The sequence below is a fragment of the Populus euphratica genome, unplaced genomic scaffold, assembly GCF_000495115.2.
Source record: "Populus euphratica unplaced genomic scaffold, PopEup_1.0 scaffold20.1, whole genome shotgun sequence".
In the NCBI taxonomy this organism is placed as follows: Eukaryota; Viridiplantae; Streptophyta; class Magnoliopsida; order Malpighiales; family Salicaceae; genus Populus; species Populus euphratica.
This window is the reverse complement of record NW_011499854.1, coordinates 720,453-732,817: the sequence shown is the minus strand read 5'-3', so window position 1 is coordinate 732,817 and position 12,365 is coordinate 720,453. Positions and strand designations below refer to the sequence as shown.

At 32.2% G+C, this 12,365-nt stretch overlaps 1 protein-coding gene across 4 annotated transcripts in view; it reads left to right on the top strand.

The window, feature by feature from the left end:
- Positions 1-3,367: 3,367 nt before the first annotated feature.
- LOC105122503 (uncharacterized) overlaps positions 3,368-12,365 on the top strand; it is a 12,216-nt gene continuing 3,218 nt past the window's right edge. For 2 of the 4 annotated variants that reach the window (XR_841702.1, XM_011021632.1), the window contains exons 1-20: positions 3,368-3,526; positions 3,765-3,900; positions 4,005-4,067; positions 4,200-4,301; positions 4,414-4,582; positions 4,713-4,811; positions 5,585-5,734; positions 6,004-6,043; positions 6,277-6,334; positions 6,447-6,529; positions 6,658-6,756; positions 6,868-6,983; positions 7,071-7,189; positions 7,706-7,776; positions 8,726-8,831; positions 9,010-9,149; positions 9,411-9,572; positions 9,652-9,755; positions 10,939-11,117; positions 11,916-12,105. Coding sequence is in view for 3 of the 4 variants with exons in the window: in XM_011021632.1 (XP_011019934.1) it covers positions 3,461-3,526; positions 3,765-3,900; positions 4,005-4,067; positions 4,200-4,301; positions 4,414-4,582; positions 4,713-4,811; positions 5,585-5,734; positions 6,004-6,043; positions 6,277-6,334; positions 6,447-6,529; positions 6,658-6,756; positions 6,868-6,983; positions 7,071-7,189; positions 7,706-7,776; positions 8,726-8,831; positions 9,010-9,149; positions 9,411-9,572; positions 9,652-9,755; positions 10,939-11,117; positions 11,916-12,105 (2,252 nt within the window). In the remaining variant the exon portion in view is untranslated. The remainder of the gene's footprint in view (positions 3,527-3,764; positions 3,901-4,004; positions 4,068-4,199; positions 4,302-4,413; positions 4,583-4,712; positions 4,812-5,584; positions 5,735-6,003; positions 6,044-6,276; positions 6,335-6,446; positions 6,530-6,657; positions 6,757-6,867; positions 6,984-7,070; positions 7,190-7,705; positions 7,777-8,725; positions 8,832-9,009; positions 9,150-9,410; positions 9,573-9,651; positions 9,756-10,938; positions 11,118-11,915; positions 12,106-12,365) is intronic. The other 2 variants (XM_011021631.1, XM_011021630.1) reach the window with 2 other exon arrangements.

Genomic DNA, 12,365 nt, shown 5'->3' with positions numbered 1-12,365 from the left:
TTAAAAAATAAAAAATATTATATCAATATATTTTCCAATAAAAACACATTGAAAAACAATCGTTATCATAACATCAAACAAGCTCCTAGTTAGTTCATACTGGGAACAGGTTGAAATTTTATTTAATATAAAAAATAATATTTAAGTATTATGTAACCTACACAATTTACACCTCATCATTTGAACTTTTAAAGCTTGAGCATATACTAATATCTTATTTTTATTTTCCATGAAACAATTATTTAAAGCTCGAGCAATATAGAAATAGAAATGAGATATTGGTATATGCTCAAGCTTAAAAAAAAAGCATTTTGAGGCACACCAAACCTTTAATAATTCATCAAATATTATCCAAAAATAATAATTAAAAGTGACATAAATGATTTATGACTAGATGTAACCAATAATTAGAGCTTGACTTATTATATATATTGACTCATTTTATGTATATGACTAAATGTACTCAAAATGTTTTTTTCTAAATACCGCTTCATCTTTACTTATAATTATGGTTGTCAATTACGTTTCATTTTATTTAGAATGCCCAAAACATTTCATGTAAATTCAAAAAATGAAACAATTTTCTTCTTATTTTAAATCTCAGTCCGTTCTGGATTTTTCAGCTAAATTTTGGTCAGAATATATCGGTTTCATTTCATATATTTCATTTCGGTTTTAAAAAGCCATTGAATCAAATTGAACCTGGTTTAATTTAATTAATTAAACCACCCAAATATAAAAAAGTTCTTTTCCATAACAATTTTCAATAACAATGATATTAATAATAACACTGATAATTATTATTATTATTTTCATTAAGAATGATATTAATTTTTTAAAATTAGATTTATCACTAATATATATGATTTATATTCATGTTGTTGTTTTTTCATATTTATACTTTGTAGAAATTTGAACAAAATAAGGGATTCTTTAGATCCCATTACTTTAAGTTAAACATTTATGTAAAAACATTGACCTGACTTTATATTTAAAATATTTGTATTAAAACATTTTACTTTCATGATATTTTGATATTTTGTTTAAGTTGAATTATTTTAAGTTAAAAATTCATTTAATCTTGACTATTTATATATATTTTAAGTTTTAAAATTATATTTGTTTGATATTGTGTTTATATTGCATAATTTATAGTTAATTTATCTTGAATTTGAATTATGTTTGTTGAGTGTGTGTGTGTGTGTAGTATAACCCCAAAATGACATATAGAAACATTCTGAAACTGAAACATTCAATTCCAAATAAAAAAATAAAACACTCAATAAAATGGAATTGACAACTTTGCAGATGATTAATAGCATTATAAACCCTAAATTTAAAGGAAATACAAGCTCAAACACTATTTAAGAAAAAAAATCAAATTTCTTCTCTCAGGTGAACCAAAATATCATTACTAAGACAAGACTCTGGATAATTTGGTAAGAAGATCTACTTGACATAATCATTAACTAATATACCATCATTACGATGAAAAAAAAGAAAATATATAACATATATATTGAAACAGGAGCAAGGAACTTTGTAAAATCTCATGCATAAAAGAATAAAGAGAAAAATATTTAAATACACACATTTAAGTTACATTTACCATGTGGTATAGAGGATTATTGTAGTGACACCTATAGTAGTATCGTAGGTTTGGTTTTGTACTTAAGAATGATGTTGGGTATTTCTTTTTTATAAAAAACAATGATTTAAAAAAACTTACAGTCTTGACACGATTCAATTTATGGTGTTTGAAATTAGCTTTTGAAAGTTGCAATGCAACTTCTCTTCTATTTTCCTAGATAATTCTTAGACTTCTCCTTCTACCCACGACTCATTTTATAGTTTTTTATCCTCACCTTCATTCTTTATCTTTTCCCATTCCTTCTTACTCATTATATTATTCTCTCTGAATCTTTTTTTTCATTATAATGTTATATCTGTTTTTTTCTTTTCACTATTCTCTAATTTCCTTGTTTATTATCTCTTGTTATCCCCTGTCATAATCTATTTTAGAGTTTTGTATATAAAAGATTCAAGAGCAATATTTATCTTTCTACCTTGAATCAATCTCAGCCCTATGAACAAATTAAATTGGGCTTCACCTTTTAACAAATTTAGTTAAACTTTTATTGGATCAAGGTTATTAAAAATATAACTTAGATAAAGAATTTGGCATAATATTATAAAGGATCAAAACTATAAAGATTAGGTTTTTAAGGTTAAGAATGCAGAGAAGATATAAGTATCTAAAAGGATGTATTTTTTATCCGTCTAAGTAGGTCTAAGTAGTATAGTCTAAAAAGATCAAAATGGATAAAAAGGTTGATCTCAACCATTTTTTTTTAACTAGAATCCTTTCATTTGGTTAAAATTGTAACATTTTATAAAAATAAAGTAATCCTTAAATTACATCATTCTTTCAAATTTGATTCTTGATTTTAAAATTTTGCAATTTTTTCAATCTTATCTTTAACCATCTTTAACTAGCCCTCTTGGACAACAGGAGCTACAAGATGGTTTTTGGTATTAAATTTTTTTAATTTACTCCTCAATTGACCTTTTAACTTTAAATTATTTTTTTAACCATCTTTAACTAGCCCCCTTGGACAACAGGAGCTACAAAATGGTTTTTGGTATTAAAATTTTTTAATTTACTTCTCAATTGACCTTTTAACTTTAAATTATTTCAATCTTATCTTTGACTAAGTCGATTTCACCATTCAATTTACAATACCAATTACACTTTAGTCCTTGGATAATTAATAAAACAAATCAAAATAAATTATGAATCTTAATTCTTAACCAAATTAATATTGTATGATGAAATTAGAAATAAGTAAATTAAAAAATAACATAAAAATGATTCAAGTTAACACTAGCTAACATATTAAACATTATTCATGGGTATCGAGGACAAAATAACCTAATAGAAAACAAATAAAACAAATAATTAAATTTTATTCTCAATCAATTTAATATTAGATGATGAAATAAAAAAAATTAATTAAAAAAAGCCTTGAATCAACCAGATTAATCTGTTAAATCCACATTACATGTCATAAGAGAGAGATAATCCAATATAAAAAATTTAATATTAAATAATAAAATGAATAAAAATATATCGATTCAAAAAATTAAATAAAAAAATAAATTATTCAATTTAACTAGAGTTAAAATATCAAAATTTACCATCTTCATAATAAAATTAATATAGTTTTATATAAAATAAATCAAAATAAATTTAAAAACTCAAATAATAAATAAATGTGAAATAATTAAATTAAATTAATTAATTAATATATATACATAAAAATCAACCCACTACTCAGATTAACTGTTAATTACTATTCCTAAGTATTGAGGGTATAATAACCTAATAGAAAGAGTAGCGAGTAGAGCAAGACAAGTGTTGCTCTCTGTTGGCAGTGGTAGTAGAGAGATTCGAACGAAGATGGCCGTCGATCTATCAACCGCTTCTCTTAGATTTATTATCGTCATCTCCGCCTTTTTGACACTGGTATAATTTCTTTTCTTTTCTTGCATAATTCTCAATTCTTCTATTTTTTTTTTCAATACAATACTAGATTTGGGGTTTTGGAAATTCCAGTGAATAACAATCATCTTTATTAGGGATTAAAAAACTATGCATAATTCTGCTCTGTTATTAAGAATCTTGTGAATGCTGCTTTTGGATTTTTTGTTACTTTATTTAATATTTTGACTAAATTATTGATTGATGAACATGCTATTATCAGCTGCTAGCTACGGGCTCATATGGGTCTCCTTCTGGAAGTCGCAAAACGGGCAAGTCTTCATTATCATCGGTGTTTTCTTTATTTAATCTCAAAGAGAAGAGTAGGTTTTGGAGTGAATCTGTTATTCACAGTGGCGGTATGTCTCTCTCTTGTTTTTACGTTTTCCTTTCTAAGTACACGTATATCCAATTAACTGAGGAGTGACTAGCTAGTTATTTATCATTTGATTGTTGAAACCAGATTTCGATGATTTGGAATCTTCTAGCCCTGCCAAAATAGGACCTATCAATTTCACCAAAGCCGGTAATTCCTCGTTCCTCCTACACATCTTATTAAATTTTTGTTTATCTATACGTGCTCGTAACTGTAATTTCTGCTTAGGTTTGCCAACTAGTGAAGGTCCCTGACTGCTTTTTTGTGATTATAATATTTCAGGTAACATTGCAAGTTATCTTAAGCTCCAAGAAGTGGATTCCATGTACCTTCCAGTTCCTGTAAATTTCATTTTCATAGGCTTCGAAGGAGAAGGGAACCAAGGTCTATATTATGTCATTGGCTATCATTTTTTTTCTCAAGTAGTAATTGTATTTATTTTTTGTTCACTGCCTTAATCCTTTTCTTCTTCTTTCATCTGTGTGCCCATGTATAGCATTCAAGCTTCATTCAGAAGAAATCGAGCGTTGGTTCACAAAAATTGATCACATCTTTGAACATACACGCGTACCAAAAATTGGAGAAGTTCTCACCCCATTTTACAAAATTCATGTAGACAAAGAGCAACATCACCATCTTCCCTTAGTCAGTCACATAAATTACAAGTAATGGTTCCATGCAGTGTGCATATTTCTTTCCTTTAAAATTGATTGTTGATTTAAAGACACAATGGTTATTTGCTCTGAGTAGTTTTGAATTTCTGCTCATGTCATTATAATTAACTTTCTTGTGCAGTTTTTCTGTTCATGCCATTCAAATGGGTGAAAAGGTTACTTATATCTTTGAGCATGCCATCAATCTTTTGGCTCGCAAGGATGATGTGTCTGATAACAGGTAAAATATGTTAAATTGTAATCTGCTCCCCTCCTCCCCTTTTTGTATGTTGAAATCCCAATTTACTTCCTTATCTAAGGTCTTGTTACAACTAATAACTAGGATTAGCCAATTTCACCTTGCACATGCTTCATGGCTACTGTCAGTTGTAATAAACTTGTGGTCAACAAGTTAATTTCTTGTTATGAGTGACAATATTTGTAGCGAAATGGACAGTGAGAAAATGTTATTCTTTTTAATGTTTTGTTTTGGTGGTGAAAAGAAATGTTATCATGTGAACTTTGGAGGAAATATTTTAATTCTTGAATGGAAGTTGATTACTCGAGGAGAGTGGTCTTGATATATCTGCACATGCTGGTTAGGATACCTGTCAAGTTCAAGCTATTTGGACATGTAAATTGATGTTTTATAGTATTATAGTTGCACATATTTTGCTTTGATCTTGTCTTTTAGACCCTGTTGCACACCTAGTATTCCAATGAGTGAATGAGGCTGGGAGGAATGTCTTGTCAGCCCCGAATTATTTTTTCTGTCATGAACCTTAATTCTCTGTGCTAAAGTAACATATATCTGGAAAGGAGAGAAAGATTGTTTTCTTTTTCAAGAGATTCTTTCCTGCAGATCATGTTCTTTCTCTGGAGATTCTTTTCTGTGGATGTTCACTGAACACTTGTCCGTCACCATTCATTTATGCCTGATTGTTTCTTTCTCTTGCTCTCACTCTCTCTATTCACTCTCTCCCTTTGTTAACTGTGGCTCATCCACCTTGACAGTGATAACAAGGATGTCCTGTGGCAAGTAGATATGGACGTGATGGATGCTCTTTTCACTAGTCTTGTTGCTTATCTTCAACTTGACAATGCATATAATGTTTTCATTTTGAATCCCAAGCATGACCTAAAGAGGGCTAAATATGGCTACAGGTGTGTACTTTTTTAGGATATCCCTGCTTCTTTTTATCATTTCGTGCACAATTTTAGAACATAAGAACACTCAACATGATACATCCCTGAACATGAGCTGCATTGAATTGCTGGCTTGAATCCTATCTATTGCCTTTTTTTTTAACCTCTGAATTATCTAACTGTTCATTTTTGCACTGAGACTGATTCTGTGATCTGTGTTGCATTTTATAATATAGTGTATCTTAGATTTGTCATATTGTGTTTTGAAATTTATTTTGATATGGCAGGAGAGGTTTGTCTGAGTCAGAAATAACATTTCTAAAAGAGGTATTCTTTTAGCTTCTTCCCTTTATATATCTGTTGCATTCTTCAAGCATGATAATTATTTGCACATTCTGTTATGATTTTCACTAATTTTGGCTACAATGAGAATCCTAGGCAATCCCTCATTCAATTAGTTCTTGGGAAAAATATTTGATATTCCTGTTCCCTTTTGGTGCTAATATGATATTTATAGACGAGATCCAGAATTTATTTTTTTGTTTATTTGTATTGTTTAGAATAAGAGCTTGCAAACAAAAATTCTTCAGTCTGGAGGCGTTTCAGAAAGTTTTCTCGGTATGAAACTATCATCTTCTCCATTTCATTTCCATTTATAAATGTTGTGGAGACTTTTTATTTATTTTATAATGTTCCTATCAAAAGTTAATGTTCCGGAAACATGTTGCAGCACTTGACAAGATTAAGAGACCTCTGTATGAAAAGCATCCTATGACCGCATTTAGCTGGACAATAACTGAAGAAACTGATACAGTTAATACTTTCTATAGCTTAAATCCTAAAACTGTTCTATTTTATCCTTCAAATAGAAAGATACTTAAACTGGTGTATCATATTGCAATATGTCTATGTAAGATGTAATAATTATTTCTATATTTAAGGTGGAATGGTATAATATCTGCCTGGATGCGTTGAACAATGCTGAGAAGTTATATCAAGGGAAGGACACTTCTGACATCATTCAGAATAAAGTCTTACAAGTATGTTCTATCTCTCTTTCTTGCTATCCTTTAAATTGTTGCCTAATGAGATTATAGAAATGCAACTTTTATTGATTCTTTTATTGAGACTTGGTTTCTGTCTATACCAAGTTATTGAAAGGGAAGAATGAGGATATGAAGCTTCTTCTTGAAAAAGAGTTAAAATCTGGGGGCTTCAGTGATTTTCCTGCAGAGTGTCTTACAGATACATGGATTGGAAGGGACAGGTATCATTCTTTTCCTCATCCTCCCACCTCTCTTGTACACAGACACGTGCTATGTGGATACTCAACTAGTGGCATATTTTGCATCAGGTGGGCCTTTATTGATTTAACTGCGGGCCCCTTCTCGTGGGGTCCTGCTGTTGGTGGAGAAGGTGTGCGCACAGAGCGTAGTTTGCCAAATGTGCATAAAACTATTGGTGCAGTTGCTGGTACCGTTGATTACTATTCCACTGGAACTTTTTTATTTTATTTTAAATTTTATTTCTTGTTTGTTGCATTTACACTTTATTTGTATTTAACCAACTTTTAAGCCATGTATTATAAGCTTTCTGGATTGAATGTATATGATGGTTGCTGTGGTAGATACATTGTGGTTTAGGATGCTTTGCTTCTTTCATTTCTTTTTGAAGTGCATTTATTCCACCTTCTGCAGAACCAGACAGACCCTTTTTGGAACTTGATTGCTTTGATACGTGCTCCCTTGCTTGTCTTCTTCATTGAAGTGGTCAAAATAGTTCATTTATGATTTTATGGATCCAATGACCAGTTATTTTGACAAATTAGAAACAATGCAACACTATTCTAATTCATAAATACCAACTATCATCTGTTTGTATTTCACTTTCATGGAAACTTTGCTTTATTGTTGAATCAAGCATCAATCAGCATCCATACCAGTTTTTCCAGCTTTTCAACAAATAACATTCTCCTTTTTTGGCATCCAGAGATTTCAGAAGATGAAGCTGAAGAGCGCTTGCAAGAAGCAATTCAGGAAAAGTTTTCAGTACTTGGTGATGTATGTACAAGTAATCAAACAAGCAGTAATTCACCATGTCAATTCCTTCCATATATTTTTTGCTAAACAAAAATTGCTGCATGGTTACACCATGGTAATAGGATTCGTATTAATATTAACCTATTTTGACTTCTAAGACTAATGATGGATTCTTTTTGTTGGGGTCATTACCTAGGCTGTCTTCTGGATAGATATTGAAATCTAGGCTTGTCTTGGCACTTCCCAGCTCTTAAAGATGGTGGGATATGTTTATATTAAGAGAACCTTTGCTTTCTGAGAACTAAGAGTTGGCCAACTATCCCAATGGAGAAGACTTGCAGCCTTAGAGAGATAGGTGGTGCCACAAATCTAGGGCCCTGAAAGAGACTTTCAATTTTGGTTTGATTTTAAAATGTTGGTTACCTATTCTAAGGTATCCAAGATGAGTATTGATTATTTGATAAAAGGGTTACAAATGCAAGTCTGCGGTTACCAGCAAGTTGAGTGTTGGATATCCATTTATCTCTATCTAGAAAATCTTCATCTTCTTGTGCAGGTCAATAGTTAGTTATCGTATAATTTAAACAATAGCTAGTGTCTACTCCATGGGTTCCCTGTGTTCTGCCTGCTAGTTTAGTCTACTGTGCACTGGATTAAGTGGGTCAGAGATGCAAGTTTGTCGATTGCCAATAGTGTCAAAATTGCTCCTGACTTTGACAGGGATTGATCCATTAGTGTCATTACAGGAACACACGTTTTCCTTTAAGAACTTTAACTTTTTTTTTTTCTTCAAATGATCAGCCTGTTCCCTGTGAAACTGAAGCATAAGAACTAATCTTAATATTACAGTTGGCTAGATGATGATATTTGACTGGGTTCTGAGATGAAACTATATGACTTGGTTAAGCTAGATGAAGAGCTGTAAGGTTCTCTAGATTTCCTGTTTTAATTGATTCTGCAAATCTTACAGAAGGATCATCAAGCCATTGATATTCTTTTGGCTGAGATTGATATTTATGAGCTTTTTGCGTTCAAGCACTGCAAAGGAAGGAGAGTTAAGCTAGCTCTTTGTGAAGGTAGTATTCTTTAATCTTGTTTGTTTGGGCTGCATGAGTTCTCTGGTTCGCATATAACTTGATGGGTTTTTTTTTTTTAAAAAAAATAATCATAATGATGTCTTACTTTTGCAATATCTTGTGTGAAATATTTTTTTTTTGGTGAAGTTAGCATAAACTGTAATATATATGGTTACAGAGCTTGATGAGAGAATGCGGGATTTGAAAAATGAGCTCCAGTCTCATGACCATGAAGAGCATGATGAAAGTCATAAGAAGAAGGCTGTAGAGGCCTTAAAACGAATGGAGAGTTGGAATCTTTTCAGTGATACCCATGAGGTATACCATTCGATCGTTTGACAAGGATTATTATGCTGTCTTTTTCCTTTTGATATGTTAAAAATCCATATAATGAGGGGAAAAAACTTGTGTATTTGGTTGGAAGAATCATTCATAGGATTTTAAGAGTAATAGTTGGTTGTATGGGTTCATTAGATAGAAGGTTCATGTGAATGATCTTTTAGCACATCCCTTTTTATTATTTGTACATAGTGGCTCAATGTTTTATCTTGCCTTTGAGTTGGAGACTTATCTTTCCAGCAGGAGTTTCGAAACTACACAGTTGCAAGGGATACCTTTCTTGCACATTTAGGTGCAACCCTTTGGGGGTCTATGAGACACGTAATCTCACCTTCACTATCTGATGGAGCATTCCACTATTACGAGAAGATATCCTTTCAGTTGTTTTTCGTCACACATGAAGTATGTTCTGTCTACTATAGTCTTAAAGGAGCTTTTATGAAAATTGTAATTTGCTCTTACCCCTACTTTGTTCACGCAGAAAGTTAGGAATGTTAAACATCTACCTGTTGATCTTGAGGCTCTAAAGAATGGGCTATCCTCCTTACTTGTATCATCACAAAAGGCTATGTTCAGTGAGAACCTGTATGTTTTCTGCATTGTTTTATTTTTGAATTTTTGTCTCAGTAAGTCCTTTGTTCATTAGTCACTGGATAGATTAAGATCTCTCTGTCTTCTGTTACTAGTATCTTTTGTATGATTCATTTAATTCATGAACAACTTTGTATATCAATAGTTGGTCCCTGCTTATATAGACATGGTTTGTTGTCAGAGTTTGTTTTCCTAAGAAGGCATCTTTAAAACTTATTCCCACTGCAGGGTACTTTTAATCTTATTTACTAGAATAGGGTATTTTATGCCAAGTAGACTTTGTCCTGCTTGTGTATTGACACCTCAGTCGTTAATTTTTTAATTTTTTAAGAGATTATTACCTAGAAAAATCCAGGTAAAGGTGCTGCCACCTCTTCTATATGTCTCACAACCTTCTTTTCTGACCTGTAGTTTACCTTAAATCATTTGATCATCTGTCTTCTTATTAAATGCATTTTCCCATGTAAGTTTTATGGGAACAAAGATCACAGTGAACTTGGTCCTTCTTAGTTTACCAAGCATGATTATTTGATAGTATTCTTCTCCATGTTCATGTCCCCCCTATCGTTGGTGATTGGCTGGATGAATTTCGCAAGAGTTTTAAATGGATTTGAATGTTTTCTCTTACAATATGCCATAGACATCCTTAGGTCTTAGCTTTAGTAATCCTCAGCACTCTGTAAGTATCTAAGTTTTTTGTTAATGGATTGCTCAATCTTCCTTCAAGTTACTCCTTCTAGTCTCTCCAATTACTGTGAATCGCACATGTTTTAATGATTTTCAAAGGTCTCAGAAACAAAAATCCTAGTATTTAGATAAGAAAAACTTGGGGTTTACTTTTAATTGTTTTTATTAATAATAATTAGACACTTGGAATTAGAAATATAGCAAATTTAATTGACATGATGACATGCATCAAGTGCAAACAAAATGATATGAGAGGGAGAGAGATCATGACTGCTTCTCTATTTTTATGTGGCTAATAATTTATAAAAATAGAAAGTGACAAAAGTATGCAATGAAGTCTCTATGACATAAAATACCATTTGGAGCTTGCATGGCATGAAGTACCTTATTCTATTAAGTTAAATAAGAGCCTCATTTTGATTAAAAAAAACACTATTAGTTGCCAGGCCTGTCTTCCTTTCAACTTACTTATTTTCCAAATTGCATATAGAGTAGTGCTGTCAGAGGATCCTGCATTAGCAATGGCCTTTTCAGTGGCTCGGCGAGCAGCAGCTGTCCCATTATTGCTTGTTAATGGAACATATAGGAAAACCACTCGGTCCTATCTTGATTCCTCCATTCTCCAGCATCAGTTGCAGAGGCAGCTCCATGACCATGGTTCTCTCAAAGGTCATCTATGAGCTTACATTTCTAGCTCTTCTTTTCTTCTGGCTTGTTATGACATTTTTTTTTCTATATTTCTGAAATCAATGTACTTGTTCTGAGACGTGCATGTTAATGATACTTGTAGTGTTGGACATATTATTTATTTCCCCATTGCAAGTGATCCTGTAGTATTTGTGTCAGCTATGTTTAAAACCCTATCCTTTTTTTGAGTAGTCACCATAACCTTGTCCTTTTGGTTGACCTGTATTCTCTTTCTATTTGTGTGACATCATATACATGAGTAGATACCAGTGCATTTGTTAATTTGAAAGTACTATAATTCAGCAGATGGGTAGACAATTGATAGGTGAAGAAGTATGGGTTTTCACATTTAAGAGGCCGACGCTATTGTTGATATATTAACATATGCATAGAGTGTTGCACTTCGTTCTGTTTCCTCCTATGTTTCACCTGTACTAGTGTTGATGAAGATGAATTTGTGTGCAACAATCTCTGTTTGTAAGAGAGCTGCTCATGTGCCTGTCTTGGAACAGATTTGTAAGATGATTCTTTTGTAAGTAAATCAGGTTAGTTAGATGCACATAGTAGCCTCAGTCAATTTTCTGTAGCCTTTCAATCCAGTTACCTGTGGTCCATGCTCACTAAAGTTGTATATTTCATTTTTTTTCTTCCAATTTTTACCTTTTGCCTTTGGTATATGTGATAGCTATCATAACCTACATCCTCTAAATACATTTTGTTTTTATTTCTCATCACTGACATTTGCCAGGCTAATGTTTTCATTTTCTTTAAATAATGTAGGAGCACATGCCCAGAGTAGGTCCACACTTGAAGTTCCTATCTTTTGGTTTATTTATGGCGAGCCACTATTAGTTGACAAGCATTATCAGGCAAAGGCTCTTTCTGACATGGTTATTGTGGTCCAGTCAGAACCATCATCTTGGGAAAGCCATCTGCAGTGTAATGGGCAATCAGTTTTGTGGGATTTGAGGTTGGAAATATGACCATTCATTTTGATTTTATTAATGGCTTATTGTCAACTGTTGATATTCATTTCAGTAGTTAGATAATTGCCAGAAGAAGCAGGTGGGATTGCCTGAGGGTTTGCTGCTTCTGATGGCATAGTTTCTGATCTCTCTCCCCCCCTCCCTCTGTCTCCTTTTCTTTTTTTTCTTTTTTTTTTAAATTGCTCAGAATTTTGACCTTTTGTCCCTGTTATATGCTCTTCCCCCCCCCCCCCCCCCCCCCCCC